This window comes from Mycteria americana, chromosome 1, assembly GCF_035582795.1.
Source record: "Mycteria americana isolate JAX WOST 10 ecotype Jacksonville Zoo and Gardens chromosome 1, USCA_MyAme_1.0, whole genome shotgun sequence".
Taxonomy (NCBI): Eukaryota; Metazoa; Chordata; class Aves; order Ciconiiformes; family Ciconiidae; genus Mycteria; species Mycteria americana.
The window spans coordinates 17,114,239-17,136,340 of record NC_134365.1 but is presented as its reverse complement, the minus strand read 5'-3'; the positions used below and the strand labels follow the sequence as shown (position 1 = coordinate 17,136,340).

General features: G+C 39.2%; 1 protein-coding gene across 10 annotated transcripts in view; it reads right to left on the bottom strand.

The window, feature by feature from the left end:
* Positions 1-22,102, bottom strand: part of KIF21A (kinesin family member 21A) — a 92,499-nt gene that overhangs the window by 50,940 nt on the left and 19,457 nt on the right. For all 10 annotated transcript variants that reach the window (XM_075492114.1, XM_075492065.1, XM_075492064.1 and 7 more), the window contains exons 2-5: positions 8,937-9,159; positions 7,425-7,607; positions 3,969-4,118; positions 3,110-3,244 (exon numbers count right to left, since the gene is read on the bottom strand). In XM_075492114.1, the coding sequence (XP_075348229.1) occupies positions 3,110-3,244; positions 3,969-4,118; positions 7,425-7,607; positions 8,937-9,159 (691 nt within the window). The remainder of the gene's footprint in view (positions 1-3,109; positions 3,245-3,968; positions 4,119-7,424; positions 7,608-8,936; positions 9,160-22,102) is intronic.

Below are 22,102 nucleotides of genomic sequence, written 5' to 3'. Positions count from 1 at the left end.
AAGCTTGGTAAGATCTTTCACATTAACATTTGTCTACTGCAAAGTTCAATCAACAATTATTTACAAGACTACCCATTTGTCATGTCCATCCTTATTTACTCATTCTTTTATACGAAGGTCAGTATCTTGACAACTGTCTCCATTTTAGTCATATCCACTAACATATCATTCTTGAAGACCCAGCTCTAGATGCACATGAATACCAATATACCGATTACTTCTAAGTATGGGCTACAATTGTTTCAGGGCAGAGGAAAATACGTATATTAAAAAATATAAAACTCATCAGCAAGTTGGGCAACAAAACCTCTCATGGAAGGCAAATCTTAAATCAATTGTCAAAGGAAATTGATTTTTATAAAAGTAACAATAATATTACCCTCCTAAATTACCAGTTCATAAGCCTGCCAAATAACCAAAAGATATTTTGATTTTATACCTCTCAAATCCCCATCATTGTCTTCCCTGTGGCATGATTCTTCAACTTTATTTTAGGAATATTTTTTTTTAAGTCAGTTTTCCCAGCAGCCAGTATTCCACCAGCACTTCTGACCTGACCACGAAATAAGGACAGCAGAGGGAACAAGGGAGAAAGAAGAGGAGGTTCCTTTCTTTTTTTGCCCCCAAGTTGTAATGACTGGCACCTGACGCACGCTTCCATCAGTGCAGGGAGTCTGCCCAGGAACACAACGCGCTATGGGCAGGTACCATAGCCTCAGCCTCTTTCCACTTTACATCCTAAAGCACAGCAGTAAAATTATCCTTTTTCATTAGATAATCCCAAGCTTTTTTCTGTCAATTAGTGTAGCTGTAGCATATATTGTGGAGATTTATTTTACTCTAAGTGTAGTTGGACTGTTGTCATGAAAGCAACACTGAATGAGAAAAATCTTTAAATCACTCCGTTCCTGACCTTCCTGCTAAGATACCCATTGCAGGACAATTCCTACCTACTTGCCACGGCAGCATGTAATAGGAATATATCACATGTATACTGGACTTGTATTCACACAGCACACAGCCCAATCTCCAGGCTTTATTAGGAATATTCTATCACGGTAAGCATGGATTGTTCTGTTTTTTCTTTAAAAAAAACCCAGGTATGCTGTAGCAATGATCTTTATGTCCTTAGTCAGCCAGCCCACAGCTCCCTCCGCTACTGCAAGGGGTAATGCATGTGACTGCAGACAAAACTGTTCTCACAGTAGTTAGACACTTCATGCTTCTTAAGTGATCTCCTTTTGTAGCAGTTTCAGAAGAGAACAGGAATTGTGCCCACTTCCACAAGACTGGACTATCACACCTTTTCAGCTATTTTGACATTTACACTGCTGGTGGATCACTCTCTTTCCCAGTCCTCAAAGCAATGATTAACGCATCCTTTCTCTCTCGCTTATTTAGTAAATCAAACATATGTCCAGAAACTTCTGAGAAGCAAGGACGGTGCGAACGCAGCAAGGAGCAGCATGTCTGTGCACTGCAGCCCTGGCTGCCTGCCCACCTCGGGCACTGGGACCATGCACAGAGACACAGGCACAGAGCTGACACCGTCATCCGGGGAACTGCGTTGCCCAAGTAAGAAAGGTCTCCCAAAACTGTTGTCTGTTGTTGCTGCCATCTGTAGAAACTTGAGCTGCATCTCTCCTGGCCACCCAATAAGGGCTCGTATTAATTTATATTCCAAAAGCGTTCAGAGGCCAATGTCAGGTCTAATCTCTACTCTCCTAAATACTACAGGGAAAGAAGAGGGTGCTGTCTTCAGATTCAGGATCTAGCAATATCCTGCTCCAGACAGTCAGATATCTTGCTCCTGTCTCCCAAAAAAGAAGGAACAGAACACATTTTGACACAAGGCAGAAGGCAGCCACCTTTTAATAGAAGCCACAAGCTTCTGTTAAAAACCAGGCAGGATCAGGCAAGAGTCCTGCAGGTGACTCAGCTGGTGGGGAAGGCTGCAAGTGCAGCAGCGCAGGTGGATTGCTGTGCTGCCAGCCTGCTCCCAGATGACTGCCACTCTCCAGCTACACGGACGGTTTTCAACAAAACCTCCGAGCATACAGTGTCACTACACAGTGACCGAGGCGCCCTGTCTGGGCTCTGAGTGTGCTGCCAGCCCCTTCCCGAGTGAGAAGACAGACAGCTGCCCATACCACCAGGTCCACAGTTTCAGCATGGAAAGCAGGAAGAAGTGTTTTTAGCAGGTGTATAAAGCAGATGTACATACCACAAAGGACCAGGGAGCAACCCTCATTTTCCCTGCAAATGATTATTTGTAGTGTTAAAAAAAAAAAAAAAAAAGCAGCAACTCCCCCCCAAAAAAGCACTACAAATCCAGTTTACTGTTCCACATGCTTAAAAATGTGATATCTGTGTGTAAAATGCTAGCCAGATATTTAGGAGTTCACCAAAATATTTTAAAATGTTGATACCTTTAGAATAATCAAATTAAGTCCCCCTGAAGCTACTGTAGTTTTCAGTAGTATGGATTTATTCAGAAGTCTCCTCTTTACAAGATACCCAACAGCAACTAACAACTAAACATTCACATGAAAAATCTTCTACAGAACAGCTCCATGTACATTCATAGTTTAAATTTCAGGTTAAGTGCATAGACTTAACAACACATCTGAACCCCAAATATACATCTATTTAAAATAAATATGCTAAATTTCAGAATTGAATGCTTTTCTACTTGCTCCTTGTTGGATATCAACACTTAATCTGGAATAGCCAAGCATTTTCAGTTAGCTGACTGCAAGTTCAAACCCACTAGCTACTAAGACACTTAAAAACGCTTTCCCAATTAAAGACGAATTACATTTTAACTTTCTTACTTGTGTATGTTGCAACGAAATACTCAGGAAAATGCTAGAGGAGAATGGGCAGGTTCATGTAAGAGGCTGCAGTTTATTGTTGCCTCTGGCTAGAGGATGGTTACATATGGACAGATTAAATCAAATTATTATAATGCTTAGGAAAGTCATCGAGCATGATGATGACTGTAGCATCTTTACTAAGTGCAATTCAAATAGCAGTGGCTGTCAAAACAATATTCACATTTTGAAAAATGGTTGCTAAAGTGGAGTTTAATAACAGCAAAGATACGTACAGTGTTAAATGCAGGACAGACTCTGGTTTGACATAAGTGTATAGTAAAGATAGCATGTGACCGTGAGCTCTGAACATTCATCTGAGTGCTGGCAGTGGTTCGAGACAAAGCCCCCAGCTTCAAGCACTGCATCATCTAGAAAACAGACAAGTAGTACATTGCGTTGCTTGCATTTCATATAAAAAGTGTTCCTATAACACTTATTGTTTCGGATATAAATAAGCTTTTTCTCTTCGCTATGATTTCAGTTCCTATATGCCAAAAGCATAAAGATTCTTAAATAAGCAAACTAAAAGGCGGGTTTTTTGTGGTTTCTGAAAGAAAACACTTAAATCTTTGTACCCCTCTTTTTAGTGTCTCCTTGTAGTAACTTAGCAATCTTCCTTCCATTCATCTGTGGCAAAAATGGACAATTTTTGTACTTTTTTTCCCAAAATGTACAGTACAATAACATTTGTATTCAGATTTGCAATGCACAGACGCTTATGAACAGCAATTTACATCACATCAATCATTGTGCAAAGCTTTCCTGTCACAGGAAAAATAACATACATAAGATTTGGGAGATTAGATTTACACACATACCAAAATTTTCTCTCCAAGCAGAACTATACTATTAGCAAAAGTCTGTTTCTAGCATTAAGTGAAAGTGGTATGCACTTAATAGCAGACATTTATCAGACTTAAGTCTACAGAAACTAAAGAAAATAAAAATTTCAGCTAAACTTGACACCTAAATTGTCTGAGATGCAGATGTTAGCAAGCATAACCTCTATTTTTAACTGCTTATCAAAACAGACAGAAAACATTTTTAGAAAGCACTTGGTATGCTACAGAGTGATTTATTTTCAATTATCACCTCCGATTCTCCATTCACAGTTCGGGTTGTAACGCCCACTGTATAAATTCCTCCGGCTGAATCTTCATGTATTTTAATATTTGATTTTTTATTCTTTGCATCAATATCACGTGTGGTATCAAACAGATCAAGAATTTCTTCATTGTAAAGCTGAGGAAAAAAAAAAAGGGGGACAAAAAATGTATATTACTTTAGGAATTCTTCCAAAGACTAACAAATCTGTGCATGGCACATACAGAAGGCTCTGAAAATCCAAATGCCAAGGCTTTCAAAAAAGGATGCTGTGAAGAATCCAAACTTACAAGGACAATAGGATGATAGACAGAGCAGCTGCAAATTAAGTCATCTGCCCACCTCACTACTACACCACCCGAAGAAGCAGTAAGTTCCTCCACATCATCAGATCTGGCAGAAAATTCTTTGGTGGGACCAGGGAAGCAGAGGCACTCGGTGCCAGCAGAACAACCATGGTTTCTGTGGCAGGCACCTGCTGTCTTCAGGTTTGACCTTGGGCTTGGCTTTTGTTTTGTTGATTCAGTTGGCTGCACCCTTCTCCAAACACTTCAAACTCACTCCACTTGCTCTCCCTGCCATCACACCTTTTCTCATCTCCTCTCTCACACCTTAATAATTCTATGTCTCTCTCGCATTTAGATAAATTCCTTCCAGGGCAGGAACAGTTTAACATATAATAGGTTTTGTGCAAGCTGCTTATTAAAGACAACAACCAGCAGGCCAAAACCAGTATGTCATGGTTTCTTGAGCAGGGCTTTTGTACTTTCCTTCGTACAATACCTACACTTTGGTGCCCCAGATTTAGTTACAACTTTCAGGAACAATCAGATGAGCAACAGCAACTATTTACTATATGTTTCAGGCTGCTTAATGTTTACTGCCTGTTTCACTGGATCTCCTGAAGGTAAGTACATGTACATTTAGTGGTCTTTTAACTCAGTATCATTAAGCACATCAGACTTTTAGGTCAGTAAATTGTATCAGAACCAGCAAAGACATCAGAAATTACTGTGCAGTTATTGGTGTTAGAGGAGATGGATTATCATTTCATAGGAATGTTCTGGGTTTCAGGAAAGGTGTTTAGATCCAATTGAAGATATCAGGGCAAATATCAAAAAACCCCAGAAAAAGCAGCATCCCACTGGGAATCTCATGGCTTAGGTCTCTGCTAATGTACACTGGAACAGTTCCAGTGTCTTCAATTTGGTTATACCAATTCCCTTCAACAGATCTTAGGCCGGACTGATTAAATCCCTGATCGAAGTCCCCAGGTAAAAGCTGAAGAACCACTGTAATAGATCTGTATTCACCCAATGTATTTTCTCATACACTGAAAGCAAGAGCCTTTCTCCCCTCACGAGTAAAAATCCATCCCTGAGAAGAAAAGGCTCAGTATTTGTGAATGCGATGCTTTTAATTCTTTACATATTAAAAAGGAATTGTATCTAATTATTAGGCATAAATATTCTAAGTAGGATCCTTCTTACTAATGTTTTACCTTGCTAAGTGCAAACAAACTGATGCCTCAATTTAGAGAGGATCCTAATAACGTACCTACAATTGCATGGGACTGCATATGCCTATCTTTTGGAAAAGTTAGTAGGCAAGGAAGGAGTTAAGAGAGGCAAACTGCAGCAAACTAAAGAAAAGCAAGGAAGGAGCAAACAGAAGTCACTGTTCCCAATAGTTATCCAGCTGTCAGACTTCGAAGTTATTCCAAAACAAAATGTTGCTTCAACTTGTTCAATAACTAAAATTATTGTTTATGTAATCCAGCCCTAATGGTAGATAGGATGGGAGGAAGAGGATACTTTCTGATACAAGAGTAGTGTATAATACATAACTAATCAGAAAAAGCTCTTTCTGGGAAAGCTCCAATTTAGCCTCAGTACAATAAAAAAATTTACAAAAAAAAAAAAAGTGATATTTTGTTAAGGGAGAAACTATTATATACATCATTTAACTTTTCTTGAAATTAGATAAAGACAACAGGGTTTAGAATGTACATTTCATCTGAAATATGTTGTAATGGCTGCAATTCCGCATACCATTATCACTGTAACATTCAATTACTGCTCTGTATTTTGGGACTCTTATAGTCACATTTGTAATGTTATGACAAAAAACACAAGGAATTCAGAAACTACACTGGTTACTAGTCCTTACACTACTACCGTTGCAGCTGCCTAAGCAGAAATGAAGCTGCAGCTCCCCGATGTTCAAACAGAGAGAACAGAAGAGTAAAGCATTCCCCATGGCCCATGCTCAAGCCTAGACTCTCTCTAGGTAAACATTAGCCAGAGCCACAAAAGCTCTGCTTAAGGTTAGCAGTGACAAACCTGATTAGTGCAAAACTAATGCCAGCTTGTTATTCTTTAAAACAATTATAGGAACATATGACTAAAGGGCCTAGTTTACTTCAGCAGTAATAAAACCAATAGCTTTTCTCTTGGCTAATATAAAAGTGGGGTTTTTCCACCCCTGAAGTAAGTAAAGTTGCAAATACTGAACGAAGTAATACACGTTTACACCTGCTCTTCCTTAAATTGATTCTTCCTCTCTGTGTGCTTAAAAGTATCAGATTTTGCAGCTTGGTAGTGAATGTAAATATGTTACACCCAAATCAATCAATTTAAAAAATAGTTCCATGGGCAGGAGGCACACCATAAAAGCTGCAAGACAAACGAACAGCTGTTGCAGGTTGGAAAGATCACAGATGTTATGGCCTCTCTTACCAGTAGCTGTGTCGACAAGAAAACACAAAAGGGAAAAGTTTTTCCACAGCACTGACCCAGGTTTTCTCTGGGCCTAATGAAAAAGGGAACAGTGACACAGAAGCCCAATCCTAAACCACTGGGGATCACAGAAAGAAGTATTTTTATGCTAGGTTTCTTCTTTGGTGAAAGGAATATAACATGTCTCCTGAAAAGATTTTGAAAGCTAAAGAAATCTATGGCAAAGTGACAGAAGCAGGCAAAGCATGGTCACTACTCAAAGGCACAAAGTACAATTGATTTTTTTTTAATAGTTTCTTGCTTTAAGGTTTTGTAAAGAATTACAAACAGGCAAGAGCAAGAGGCCCCACAAACAAATGTGTGCTGCAGAAAGGGATAAATTTACGGTTGGACTCCATGATCTTAAAGGTCTTTTCCAACCTATACGATTCTGTGATTCTGTGAAATGATGACTAATATAACTATTCCTACATTTCAAAATAACGCTGCAAAGGAAACTAGTAAAATAATTGCAATAAGATAAAAAGGTTCTTTTTCATAAATTGAAAAGCTGAAGCAAACTCCATAAAATTTCCTTTTGAAATCTTGAAAATTAATTCAAAACATCTCATGGGAAAAGAATGTAAAACTAGCAACCAGAAAAAATGTTGAATTAGCTTTCCAAAAAAACCATGAAGTTACACACACAAACACAGATCATATTCACCTCTAAGAACTGTGCATTCACTTTAAAATCTGGAGGTGGAAGTCCTTGTTTAATAGCAGCTTGTTTTTTTTCTTCAATACATCTGAAAAGATGCTTAACAGCACGTGATATAATGCCCTGTTCCTCTTCTGTTATGTTGACATCAAATCCAGTGCCCATGGTGTATGTTTTACCAGCACCTGTCTAAATTGAAAAAGGAATAGTCACTAGAACATGTTAATAGTACTGAATCATCACAGAGAAATGCAGTTTGTGAACACTAGTGCTAGATAGTGACTACTAAGTCAGCCTGTCATCTTTACAATACTAACGTGCACAACAACAGGTCATTTTGAAAAATGGATAAACAGTAGAAGTTAGACAAACTCTACTGTTTATTCACAGATCACATACAAGAAGGCAGGGACCAGTTCAATCTTTCATAACTTTTCCCCTACAAGCTTCCTCTAAGCTGCTTACATCAGCCTTGAGCTATCATCTCTGAGGTCAAAAGAATAGTTAATGTTCTCAACTGAGACTGCTAATTAAAGCACATATTTTGGAGGTAGAAGCAGCATTTGCAATTCTTTACTGAAGCAGATCAAATGACTCTCTTAATTATGATGTCTGAGTATCTCAGGGAGAATATTACCATTGTTCTCAATTTATAGACAGCACTGAAAAATACAAGCTGTACCTTCACTAGGAAAATAGCTTAATTAAATGTGGAGTCCTATAGAATACAAGGTAGTCTTGCATTTTCACTTAATTAGTGGGTCAAGTCTAAGACAAAGATAGTATCATGCAGCTGAACATAATCTACTAAACCGGATCTGTGAACTGCTTTGTTTCACTAGGACTAGACTTCACCTAGCTAACTTGAGCTATGACATTTAACAGTAGTGAAATTCAGCATCCAAGACCAAATTTTATGCAATCAATTCCTAAAGGAATATTCAGAAGACAATAACGCATTCTCCACACTGTGCTCAATGATATTTCAGCTTTGAGAAGTAAAATGTGTGCCCACTGTACTGAGAGGGTGTGTTCTCTATGAAAAGCTCTCAGACTTTGGAATCTGATCTCTATATTTTGTCCACAAACAATGTGGCCTGAAGTTCCTTAGGATCTGTTTTAAAAAAGCTCCTCTTCCCAAAAGCATCTGAAAATGCAGAGGGATGGATAATTGCTCAGAAAAGAATCTCAGTACAACCTATCTCTATATATCACTTGATTAAGTCACTAATTCGTATTGCTACATTGGGGCGAATTCAGGAATTATATGGACTCATGCTATTTTCAGCATTACTTTTTATTCAGACCTACTGCCTATATATGTCTTCTGTGTTCCAATTGACATTCTGCACAGAATCTATACAAACTCCTAAGCAGTCTCCTACAGAATATCTTATTTAAAATAAAACCAGGACGCTAAAAAACAGGTTCGTGCACTCTGAAATTTAAGAGAAAGCTCAGTTACAAGAAACTGTTTATTCCAAAATAAATACTTTAAAATAAAATTGTAAAACTTACTTGGCCATAAGCAAAGACAGTGGCATTATAGCCTTCAAAGCAACCTTCAATAAGTTTTTCTATACATTGTATATAGATCTCTTCTTGCTGCGAGTCAATGTTAAAGACATAATCAAAAGTGAAGGCCTTATCTTTTCCCAAGAACACCTGAGGTTCACCAGGTGTGACAGATGTACAAATATGGCATCCTTCAATCTTCTCTTTGGCTAGCTGTGGTCTAATTCTGTATTGGAAGAGACAAAAAGAGCTATTAGAAATTCTCACCATCAGAAAGAGGAGCATACAAACAATGTAAATAAGACATCTGAAAATAATTCCTTACTGACTGAAAAATGAGAATTTTTCATCAAGCCAGGAAGCTTCCAGCTGTCTGAGCCACAGTACTGACTGTATCAGAACCCCACTCATACAACTGTTCACGCAAGTGATGTTATCTTCCCTGAAGGTTCACCTAACAACTTCAAGTTGACGACCTGCCTAGAACTCTGAATGTTTCTGTATGCATACTATGCATTACTAAAGAGTAACTTGCATGATCCGTTTCAGACTTTGAAACCAAGCTTTCCAGTTTTATCAGACTTCTTCTTGCTTTCATTGTAAAAACGGATTATTTTTTTTTTTATAGCAACAGAAATATGAAAAAAATGCAGGATAGTTTGAGTAGTAATTTGGCAGCAAGGACCCCCAAAGCCTACATATCATCTTAAATGAAAGCCTCCTTGCTACAAGCGCAAGAAGGCTCACATTTCTTCTTTTCCTTTGACAGGAAAGGGGCTTTGTCACAGCCAGAACACTTCTGCGAAATGTTTGGTTTCAGTGAAGCAGCATACCTTCAGAGGAAAGAACAGTATCTAACAAGTTCTAAAGGTAAGAGTGTCTCATTCCTCATTATTTCCCCACTGAGACAAATTCCAGCTTTTATTTCAGTTTGTTCAGTTTCTGACAAACTACTTTGTAGAATACAGCCATCTCAGATTCTTATATTCTATCATTATATTAATTCCTCTCCATTCTTAATACTCTTGCGGTCTTGTCAAAATTGAATTAGTGTACTTGCTCCGTGACTAGAGAAGATTGTGGAAGTTTGTGATTCAATTGTTTTAATGGTTAACTATCAGGAATAAAAACTCTAGCCAACATAACTATTATTCTAGTTGTAATTAACTAATAATTTCTTTACAAAATTACCTTTTTGTTTTTTAAAAAGCGTTTTCAAGTTATCAAAGCAGCACCAAATTAAAAGAAAAAAAAATGTGTGCAGCTTAAAAGACAGGGGACAAATAAGGCTATATGTAAGGGTGATAAAATGTCAGCAGTACAGCTACATACAAACAAAACCATGGAATATTTTATATAGATTCTCCATTTATATCAAATTCCAAGTACCTATATTTACCTCGGTTTGGCTACTTTCAGTTACACAATGTCAAAGTTGAAGATCTGTACACACAGAGTATACTTTAAAGGCACATATTCATTTCATATTCCGTGCTTTACGGGACATGTCTACATTAGTGTTTGGTTTGGAGTAGCTGCGCTGTCTTGCAGCAAATTCCCCCAACATCTTCACTTACCACATGTCGGTTTGGATCACAGAGCAGTTTCAGTGTGCACAAATTATACCCCTTTCAGAGGAAACTAAGCCAAAATGCTCTACTCCAAACACACGAAACTTGTTCCAAAATCTAATGGAAACATAAGGGCCCAAAGCTACCTACTGATCTACTGTGACCATGCCAGTGCTTGCTGATGCAGAGAGCGCTAGTCTCCAACAACTCTTGAGTGGACTGCTGCAGACTAATTCAAATTATAACAGTACACATATTTTAGTTCAAGTTAGAAATACCCTGTACAAATCACACAGAGCATGATGTACCTTCTTTTTATCGCTGATTACAAATTTTTCATCCAGGGACGTGCATCACTGTCAGGAGTACTTTTCAGAATTTTTATTCTAAAGGTTTCATTATATCCCACTGTGTGACACTAGAGAATAACCATAATTTATTTGCAAGGTTTTCTGCATGCTAATTCCTTTACAGAAAGTTCATTAACGATCAGGCGGTACCTCTCTTGTCAGCACACCCTCTAGTGTGGAGTGGAAATTAAGCAAATCTTTGAAAAATGTCATTAAAGGAAAGATTATATGATGTATAAAATAGGCATAAATATTCTACAAATAGTATTTGCAGTTAAGGACACAGAGTGTGTAATATAGGTCACAGATTTTTCTAACAACATAATCATTATCATAAGTTTTCTTCCTTTAAATGAAATAAGAATACTAAAAATAATTCAGGATTTACGTAGCTCCTTCACTAACAACCAACTTGATCCACTAGCACCTGTGTCCACTAAACACAATACCTGACAAATATGTACAGAAGCTCATAATAAAGTTACTTTCTTCTAAATTAATGAACATTTTGTAATAAAATAGCTTTTATTTCTAGGTAGAGAGAGAAAGTCCTCAAAAATAAATGAATCATATGCCTTTCCTAAAAAGCACTCTACACAACGGGGAAGCTGAGCAAATTAAACATTGTGGCATGCTGTCTATAACACTTAATATTTAGAAAATGTCAACTCAGTAGGTTATTCTACTGCCTTATTTTAATGCAGTGAAGTCAGTCAGAGGGCAAGCTTCTTTTTAAGACTAAGCACTCATTCTTTCACTAATCCAGTGCAGACAGCACAAAGGCAATCAACTGTTCTTACAAGCATGAACTCTGACGGCTTCTAAAGCTCCAGAGGTACTTCTTGCATTGTTTTCTAGTACAAGAAAGCCTAGAAAGACCTTTTCTAAAAATCAAGGTGGAAAACACATTTTCAAAATTAAGTAACCTCTTGTGCATCCCAAAAACCCAACTTCTCCCAGTTCTGAAAGGCTTTTAGCACTAACTTGTAGAATGAAGGCTGACAACTTACAAAAGTTTTTCTTCATATATTTTCATTCTAACTTTTTTTAAAAATTTCAAAATTAATTTTCTGCGCTGAGGAATTGATGCAATTATGACAGGTGCCGAATAATTTTCTCCTTTCTACTACTAAGTAAAGGCTCAGAGTGACCTCAATGAGGAACAGCATGCCTAAAATATCAATGATTTGCATGATAATTATTATAGCGATGACAGGACTGTCAAGCAAGCAGTTTCGATGTCGGCCTGCAGAGACTTCCCATGAGAATCCTCCCACCTAGCTCCCTGCCTTGCAGCCAGGCAGCACCTCTGAGCACTCTGCTACTATAAAACCCAGCACAACAGCAAGCTGCAAGTGCATCACGTGTGACCAGAATCAGACGACAGCAAGATACCATTCCAGAGACCAGATGAGCTGATGGAAATCTACTAGCAGCTTGTTACCAGCTCAGTCGCTTCCCCTGGGTTGTAACACAACATCCAGAGACCCAGCAGCAATGATGGTGTCCTTCCTCTCTAACTTACCACTAAATCTAAAGGCAGTGCTAAGAGAAAAAGGAGCGTTTCACCAGCACATATGTAGCACAAAGGAAAAACAAAGCAAAACTCGCCACATCAGGAAAACTTCACCCAAAGACAGACTCCCTTCTCATTTTGTAATTGCTCTTACACAATGTCCCACTCTGCCACGGAGTTGGGAGATAGCAACCAGAGGGAGATCATGGCTGCGTCAGGTTTGAAAGACGACTTCCCCTAGAAGGATGCGCAGACAAGAGATCTTCATCACCCAACCTGAGGTCTGCTCAAGGGATATTTCATGGTCTGAAATCTATATAGCTCTTTTGATAAGTTTAGCACCAAGCTAATGTAATGACCTTAATGAGTAAGCAACAAATGTCTCACCTTCAACCTGATTTGTGGCCACTTATGAACAGTGTGAGTGGATTACCTGAACCTCATGGCTCTCAAAGTCTTACTAGTCGCACTGAATGTGTGGTCAGGCAAGTAGTAGTCCTCATGCAAGTCAGATTCTGCTCCAGCACTGGCTAGAGGAACATTTCCTCCTCCCCACCCCACACATAATTGGGAAAGTGATTTTTCCTTCTGCTTACAGCCAAACCTTTCCCACTCTCATGTCTTAACGTGGTCACTTCTGTCAGCAAAGCAGGCAGCGCCCATGCTTTAAAATGTGAAAGAGTTCATTTTGGTCATCTCTTCTTTCCCAGTTTCCAGCCTGGCAGTCTGCCACTGGGATTTTTCTCTAGGACCAGTTTGACTTCACCCATTTTTGTCTTCTACATGGCCCCATCTCACCTGTTTGTCAGGCTACTCTCTTAATTGTATACAATCAGGTGTTTTCTACCTATTTCCAATCACCTCTTCTTAGATGTGGCAACTTCCCAAACAACATCTTGCCTTGCATCCTTCCCTCTCCTCTCCAAAGCATGAACACACCCAACTCTTGTTTACATGTACTTTGCAGAGCCTCCGGGCCACACACATGAAACTTAATCCCCTAAATCTATTCTGCCTCAGCACACTGGGACAAGCTGTCTAATTAGGGAGGGCTAAAATAGCCAGTGGTGGCACAGTAATGCACTGTATTGTACTGGAACTAATCTCTCAGTAGAATAGGTGCACAATGTCTCTGCTAAAAATATTGTCGGCTAGAACAGACTCAGATAATACAGTTCAGGGAGTGCAGCAACCATCTGGTCAATACCCTGTGTTATGCAAGACATCAGACTTTCCAGAATCGATTCCTGTTTAAACTAGGTAATGTCATAATATCCCTTTGAAAAGCATCCTACCTTAGTTTATTTCTAGGGTTGGAAAATTGTCCCAGTGATTTAAATATATATTATTCATACATATATGGATATATAAAGATATAGATAGATATATATACACACACACATCCCCTTTCAGCTACTGAACAATTTTATCTCTGTGCCTGTTCATTTAAGAACCTCCCCATTATCCGATTTTTCCCCAGGAATCTCCACACACCTATGATCAAGCCATCCCTTAATCTTATTTCATGTACTAAACAAAATGAGACCAGTGAATTTTTTATTTTGCATCTCCACGTGAAGTATTGCAAATACTACTCTAACAAAAGGTATTATCACAACATTTACCAGATACCTTCTCAGCACCTGTACAGAATAGCAATAAGCAAACAAGAACTTCTAAGGGTGACCTATAAAGGGCAAAGCATCAAATTATTCTTCAGAAAGAAAAGGGGGGGGGGGGGGGGGAGGGAATCACAGATTAATCTTCCAGATAGCAATAACTAGCCAGAAGCTGTGTGTTGGAAAGAAGAAAAGATGACAATGAAGTCCCATATAAAGTTCTTTTTCATTAAAAACTCTGTTGTGGGGAAAGGACTGTTTTCACCTTGCTCAGAAAAGCATAAATTCAAACATCACTCAAACCACGTGCAGTGCTGAGCAGGAAACAAGTTAACCTGTAAACCCAAGACTCTCCAATACTCCTCTCTTACTACACTAAGTCTATTAAGTTTCACATAAGTTTCACATGTGGGTATATGAAATATTAAATCCAAGAGCACCTAATAAAACATTTAGTGAAGTGTAGCAGGCAATATAAACCGGGAAACAAACAAAAGCTCTCCAAAACCAGAAAAAAGAGAACAGCTTCCTGCCCTTACTTCAGCGTCATGATCCCCTCTCCTTTCTATTACATTACATTTACGCTCATCAAACCATTCCCATTGAACATACTCCTTCACAACAAGGAGGGAGCAAAGAAAGCTAAACAGATTTCATCCCAAAGACAACTAATACTTCTGCTTGCATAAACTTTCAGTATTTTTGCTAGCACACATTGGAAGCTTGCTTGCTTCTATGATTATCAGCACCTCCAAATGAGACCACAACTATAGCATCTGAATGCATTCATCTGAACTAGCTGATTGGTATATTAATTCTTTACCTCTCAACGAGGTTTAAGGATATGAAAAAGGCTGGCATATGACAAATGCCAGGTCTACCTCTTGTTAACACAGCAATAAGGATGCAGGAACAAACCTTCCAGCTCATGCCAGCCACCATTACCCATTAAGAGCTTTTGTTCTGTTGCCAGCACATCTCGGCACAATGGCCCCTGCACCTCTGCTGCCTGTGGCAACACCGTCTATGGTGCTAAATAACACTGGCGGGTAAAAAAAAAAATGCTCATATTTGGTGAGTTACCATTCAGTACCTTTAGTACAGAATGGTAGTTCTGTAATGTCCTTCTCAAATTTCCAAAGAGGTTTTTGGTGGCCAGTGAAACAAGTATGAAAAGTCCGAGAACTGTTTTAGTATGCTTTTACCCCGCTTTTTTCCTCCAGAAACACATGCACATACCCATAGTTCATAAAAGTGTAAAAGCACTACAAGTCAAGACCTTACCTTCCAGCCCAACTCCTTTTGAACAAATATCACAATGATTTATTTTTTTTTTTAACTCCACTTCAGAATGACACAAAATACAAATTAAATTTAAACCCAACACCTACAAATAATACCACATGGCACTCTTTCCCAAGCTTAGCATCAAAATAACCCCCTACACCGTTATGGTAAACTACAGGTAAAGTCCAGGTCATTTGTCTTCTGCTTTTCTTTTTAAGTGCCAGCTAGGCAGTGTCTCTGAGCAAGCCATAAATATACTGTACTATCAGTAGCCCTTGACGGCCTTCAGGGTGGAATCGATTTGTTTCAGGTGCCTACAATGGCAGAAAAAACCCAAGCCTTCAGAAAGTACTTTAACAATTGAATGAATAATGGAATAAAAGCCATCTTTATAAACAGAAGCAAACAAGGTGTAAGACATTCAAGGTACCTTTGTAACAGTGCCACTTCTGCAGAAAGACTAACTCAGTTTCTGGATGCCTTAATCATCAGTATTTAGTGGTATCAGTTAATGGTACAACTTTGTATTAATGATATCAGTCACTAGTATTATACATACTGGTAGCAAGATGTAAAAAGGACATGGAATTGCAGATGTGCAAGTTACACTGATTACAGGAGACGCTGCTCAGCAGCCAAGCCATGGCAATTGGCCACCCAGCACATTGCCAAGTCTTTCCCCCTACCATGGGTCAGCTTCCACCCTGGGAACCTGCTTCGCCTGCGAGAGGCACGGGCACATGCCAGTCACCCAGCCAGGGCAACGAGCGCTAGCTTGCTGCGACTGTAACTCAATCGTTCTTACATAAGATTTGGGCACCGCTCCCATCAATGTTTCTCTAAAGTTGCCATGGCTGCCATGGTCTAGACTGAGCTCAGCGCTGCCAGCAGGTGTTGTGTATGCCCAGAGCCCACAAAAACCAGGCACAGTCCAGATGTTACTCAGCCTAAACTTACACCAGCTCCTTCTGCAAGCACAAGTGAGGCAGATGTTTTTTGCATGTGTACCAATGCTTGCCTTTAGACACCAGGAAACTTTCAGGCACACCAAGTAGGTATCTTGATGCAAGTTTGGCAATACCAGGGAATAAAACTTCCCAGATAGCTCTTGGGCATAAAAATGTATTAAGGACTGTGGCAGAAGCTAGAGCGGGATCAACGTGGTCCAGATTTTACTCCAAAGTCCTATTAAGATACTGATAGAAAGGTATCGGCATCCCTTAAACCCATGAATAGCCATTAAACGTGACCATTAAGCCCTCAGCTTAAAACATCCAGCAAAATCAGCCACTAAATTACCAAATGGGCTCTGAGATATTACTTTTTCAATAGCTAACATTTTACTGCAAACAAAAAAAAATCCTATTCAAAAATACACACACAGAATACTTTGTTTCAGTGCTGCAGACTGTCACTTCCAGTTTGCACATAATGAGAAGACAGCAAATGGAAAATGGGAATTAAATTAAGTTGAGGAAACATACCACTGCTGTAACTAGATTTGTCCAGTTCTCCCCCTCTACACACAACCTCTACCTCTTCAGCTACCTTTTTTTTATTTTTAAATACAAATTTAATTTCATAAAACCATTACCCTTTTCAGCAGCTTGCGTCTGATCAGCTCACCTACCCATTAACTGTTGATGCTGGGGATTACATTCGCAGTGCCAGGCTGAGGCGGTTTCGCAGGCTGCTGCTTTCGCTTGGGTCCTGACACACCGTACAATAGCTGCATCTCTAGGCAGCCGCTACGGCTAGCCAGAAAACAGTTTAGCAGTATGATTTCAGATTAATTCTTGTGCAATTCTGTAACAGCCTAGCAGGCTGTGCAATGCAGATGGCATCCTCACACTGACAGGCACAGTCCTGTGCTTTTGCCAAGAAAAGAACACACAGGGAGGGGAAAGGCCCAAGCCTGCCCTCACACAGACCTCCTACTGCCCTGCATGCTCCCTTCTTCCCCATCCCCACCTCCCAGGGAAGGGCTAAAAACCCCTCCAGTAGATCTAGTAGACCCCCAACATCTTTCCTTATAACATGAAGGAATGCTTTCATCCAAACCTCCTTCTTGGGATCTCTCCTGGACTAATTTACTCTCTAGTGAGCGAAGAAATCCACAGCTTTCGAGAACAATTTGACTTTTGAGAGAGGGAAGGGAGACTGTGTTGCAGGATTTGTACAGGCCTTGATTATTTCTAGTTCAAGACAAGGTCAGCTGTGATAGAAAATGAGCACTACCATAAGCTTCCACGTGCCTGCCAAGCACAGAACTGGAACGCCTCCAAATCCAACTGCAATTTGATTAGAACTAAACTGACATTGGAAATGACATTTCTAAGGCAAACAGATTTTTTAAAAATTGTTCTACTACGCTACTTGCCTTGGTTTTTTGTGAACGTTTAGTGTTATATGTCTCACCACTCTCAGAAAGCTAGAAGAGAAATAACAACCCAATATCTTAAAGAAAAATGAGATCTAAGCAAACACAGCAAAGTTTAACTTATTAATTAAGACCTGAAGTATTTCTGGTCTATTATCAATAAATGAAACAAGGAGTTAGGCCTTCCTAAAACTAAAGTTCAAAATTAATTTCATACCACACAGGAATGCAGGCACTTCTGTATCATGCAATAACGTCGCAGAATAGAGACCTTCGTCCCAGCAATCATGGGTCAAACATACTCCAGTGCTGAAAGGGACTACAGACACCTGATCTTCATGTAGCTAACTAGCCTGGAGAGGCTGCCTCTCCTCATTAGGGAGCATGAACAAGTAATTTTAGAGAGTAAGAAGCTTAAGTAAGCATCTCTGCTGTTACAGCACAGTGGAACACAGTGCTCAGCTGTACTACTAGTGTGGTCAGCATTAGCTCGAGGTCTGGACACCACATTGTACCAAATATGTAGACATACCCTGAAATATTCAAGTCACTCACAGGCTACTCCTCCTGTAAGGATTAATCCTGAAAATATAATCCCTGGGAATCTTTTTCACCTTTTAAAAAAGGAGCAAAAAGGAACTCCAGAAGGTGCTAGCTCATTTCAGTTTTTATTTTGAGCAGTAGCTTCTACACTTTTAGAAAACGCTAGGTATACTTTCAGCTTGTCAGTCTGCTCACACTGCACTTCTGGACATCACCCCACAGTCAGTAGAACAGCAGAGACATCCCAAATACCTGGTTCAGGCATGAAGGGCAGGTCCCTTCCCCAGGTGGTCTGGGAAACCTAACATCTCCAAAAGGCCTGTCAGAAATCAAAGAAATGCCTTCAGAGCCAACATAGGAAATGCAGGAACAAGGGAAATATGCAACCCAAAAATTTACCACAAAGAACCTGAGCCATCTGTGGCTCTGGGTTTGGATGACTGCTCCATGTCACCAAAACTGTAGTTTCCCCAGAGGGTTCAACCAGCTAGAAGCCTGCAATTTGATGGCTGTGCTCTGGATATATTTATGTACCAAGCCCAATATCCAAAAACCAAATCAAGGACAGAAGGACTGTCTTAAACTGCATGTTAAATCTGTCTCACTCACATGAGTGCATTTGCTTCTTGTAAGTTTAAGGTTTCTATTGAAAAAATATATTTTAACTTTTATGACTGATAAGCTCATACATAGAAGTATGAAACACCATTTTCATTTCATTGGTGTTGTTTCACATCAATCACTAGCACTGACAATACTGAAGACTCGTAAAGATTACTATTATGAAAAGTTTATGGTAATAGCACCTGACGGTCTCACTGCTTAAAGAATGTAGAGGTCACAAATTCAAAAGGAAAGAGGAAAGCAAGGTCTTTTGGTGTGTCCCCAGACCAGCGTGTACAGCTACTGCACTCATGGAAAGAGGCCAATTAGGCAATCAAGTGTATCTTTCTGTGGGGAAGGATTCCTGAAGAAAGCAATTCTATATACAAAAGAACGAGCATGGCACCCTATTTGTCTTTTGAAATTATGGGGGTTTTTTTCCACCAAAATCTAGCTTTAACACATAAGTTAGCAGCTCTCATCATTCCTGCTCTGGAGCGCATAGCTGTGAGGAGTGGCTGAGTCACACCACCAGTAAAGCTCACCAGAGCCTGGTATTAATTATGTAATTAGGGCAGTATCAGGAAAAGGAATACATTTTCTGTAGCATCTTTCTGCTATATGACTGAACGCTTAACAGAGATCAAATCTGCTAAACAAATATCATTATATGTAACTTAAGATGAAAAAACTTAATCCAAAGAGAGTTTAAGGAAAGCTTGTTGAAGACTGCACAGCCCAGCAGCCTAGTAATGAGTCATGATAACAAGTGCTGCCAGTATTTTAGAGACACTTTGTTTGCAGAAATTTTAGAGTGCAAGACTTAAGCTGAGATAAAACAGTACTGTTACAAGTAGAAACCTAACCTCAGCCACATTTAGAGTTCAGGGATTTGGGGGTAATTCTGGTACCTCTTGTAAGCCAGGGCCCAATCAGCCTAACACATCCAAACACACCAAGCCCGTAGAAGTACACCACTCACAACACAAATGTGGATGGTGTCAACCCTTTATAAAGCACACTTGTAACTACTGCATAATTACCAGAGTCAAACTTCACTAAAAACACAGTTTTGTGAGACAGTACACTGATGAATGAACTAATAATGCCCACACAGTATTTTCAATTAAAGACACAGAATTGACAGTAGGTTTTGAACCAGAAGGTTCAAAAGCTGAACACTCCTACTTGCAGAGCAATGACACTATTTCTGCGCCCCCCCCCCAAAAAAAAAAATCTTTTTTACCTGTAAAGTCAAAGAAATAACTTTTAAAAAAACCTTATTATTAAAATATTTCACTTAATTGCATGAAATAAGTACATACATTCAGGAACTTCCTCACATTCCAAGTTACCAGCATCTTTAGGGAAATCAAGAATAACTGCCACAAGTGTATTCAGAAATAAGCAAATAAAACAATGTTTATTCACTGCAGGAAAATAATTTTTTTTAATACGAAAGAAAAATTGATATAATGCAAGATTATCCAGATGACTAAAAAAAAATGTCAGTCGTGCCAACACTAGGCTTCATCCAGTTTCTTCCTTTAACAGTTAAATGTATGTCTATTCTAGAAGTCCACTACTTCTTTGAAATAGCCTAATTTTTAAAAAGAGGTACTCTATTATTTTTAAATGAAGTTAAAACAGTTTCCTATGTCTGCAAGCAAAGGAGAACTCTTAATTATTGCCTCCTTTACGCAGATTTCCCTTTCCTTTTCACAAACACCCACACATCCACCTACCCACACACATACACTTACTCTCCCTGCCCCTAGACCTTTACTCCAGAAATCACTACATGTTCATGCCAAGACTACTGTAGCTCTGAAAATTGTTTTCATTTCTTTCACCTCCGTACAGAGAATTTATCTTCCCAGTTATATATTCTCAAGTCTAGGGTAGTTGGTTGCTTTACACTTATGAAGAAAAGGAGGATCAGGTCAGTTAAAAGAAAGTTACAAGTTGTCATTAATCATTACTGAAACGACTGCTTAGCTAACACTACTAAAATAACAACCAGACACTTCACAATGGGACAAGACAGCTAAAAACAGTGTTTCAATAACTGCTCTGAATAGTGCCTTCACTCTGTTAATTTTCAGTGCAACATTCTTGTAACAAAAACCACTGTATGACTTTCCTGCTACTCCTTGTAAAAAAAAAAAAAAAAAAAAAAAAGCGCGTTGTATCCATAACACCCGATCCACCAAGTTCCAAAGCAAACTGCAGAAAATTTCTTCATGTTTATTGTTGCCTGTTTCTAATGAACAGAAGTTGCTCTGTTTCAAAACAGAAGGTAGACTGTTCAAGCAGTGACTGAAAGCTCTGAGCTGGTAAATCCTAACTGTGCAGTAAGGGAAAATAACCCACCTCCCTTATTTAGTACTATCTGTTTTAAAATTTGCAAAACAGAAAGGAACAATATTATCCACCTTCTTCAGTCCTTCTGGTTCAGCTACACATTTTTATATCCCTGAATGTCAATCCCCAATTTTAATTCTTTCCTTCATGTCTGTTCATCCTGTTTGCAAGGCTGCAAAAACATCCACATTAGCAGCAACAGCATCAAAATTTAGAGAGGAATTCTTCCATCCTTCTGTTCCTATGCAGAGACACTGTATTCAGCTGCCCTGTGAAGACTTGACCACCTCACTGCTCTTTGTTGGCTTCAGATGATGCTTTAAAAGAAGGCCTCTAAAAAGTTAGTTAAAAGTCAGGGCAATTCAGGAAACTATGCTAGAAATTCAGTAGGTAGCATTTTTCCACACTGAGTCGTGCTCCGAATTGATTGCTCAGAAGATGCCGGATGCTCTTTTGTTGCAAGCCAGCATTTCAGGCAAATAAAAACTGACAGTCCCCAAACTCTCCCCCCCCCCCCCCCCATTCTCCAATCCCCCAACAGTTGAGATGTTTGCAAGCCTCTTGGTACTGATTCTAACAACACTCCCCATGAAGTTTCAACCAGGTGCAAAACTTGGATTGACTACAGGCCATGATCTTTTGTTCTGTTAAATGCAGGCTTATTTTCAGATGTGGTGGAGAGGGGACAGGAAAAATAAGAATGAAATATTTTTGTTAATGAGATAATATTTACCATTTATACGGAAATACCAATGGAAACTTGAAATAATTGGAGCTTAAATAACAAGAGAAGTGAAAAGAAAAGGACTGGTCACAGCTGGCTAGTGAAACAAGTTTGCAGTTGATACTGCTGTGAAGACTATCAGTGCCTTTCTCAACATCATCTGTGCAAAAAATCCACTGGAATCTGGAACTTCACAGAAAAGCCCGTTTCCA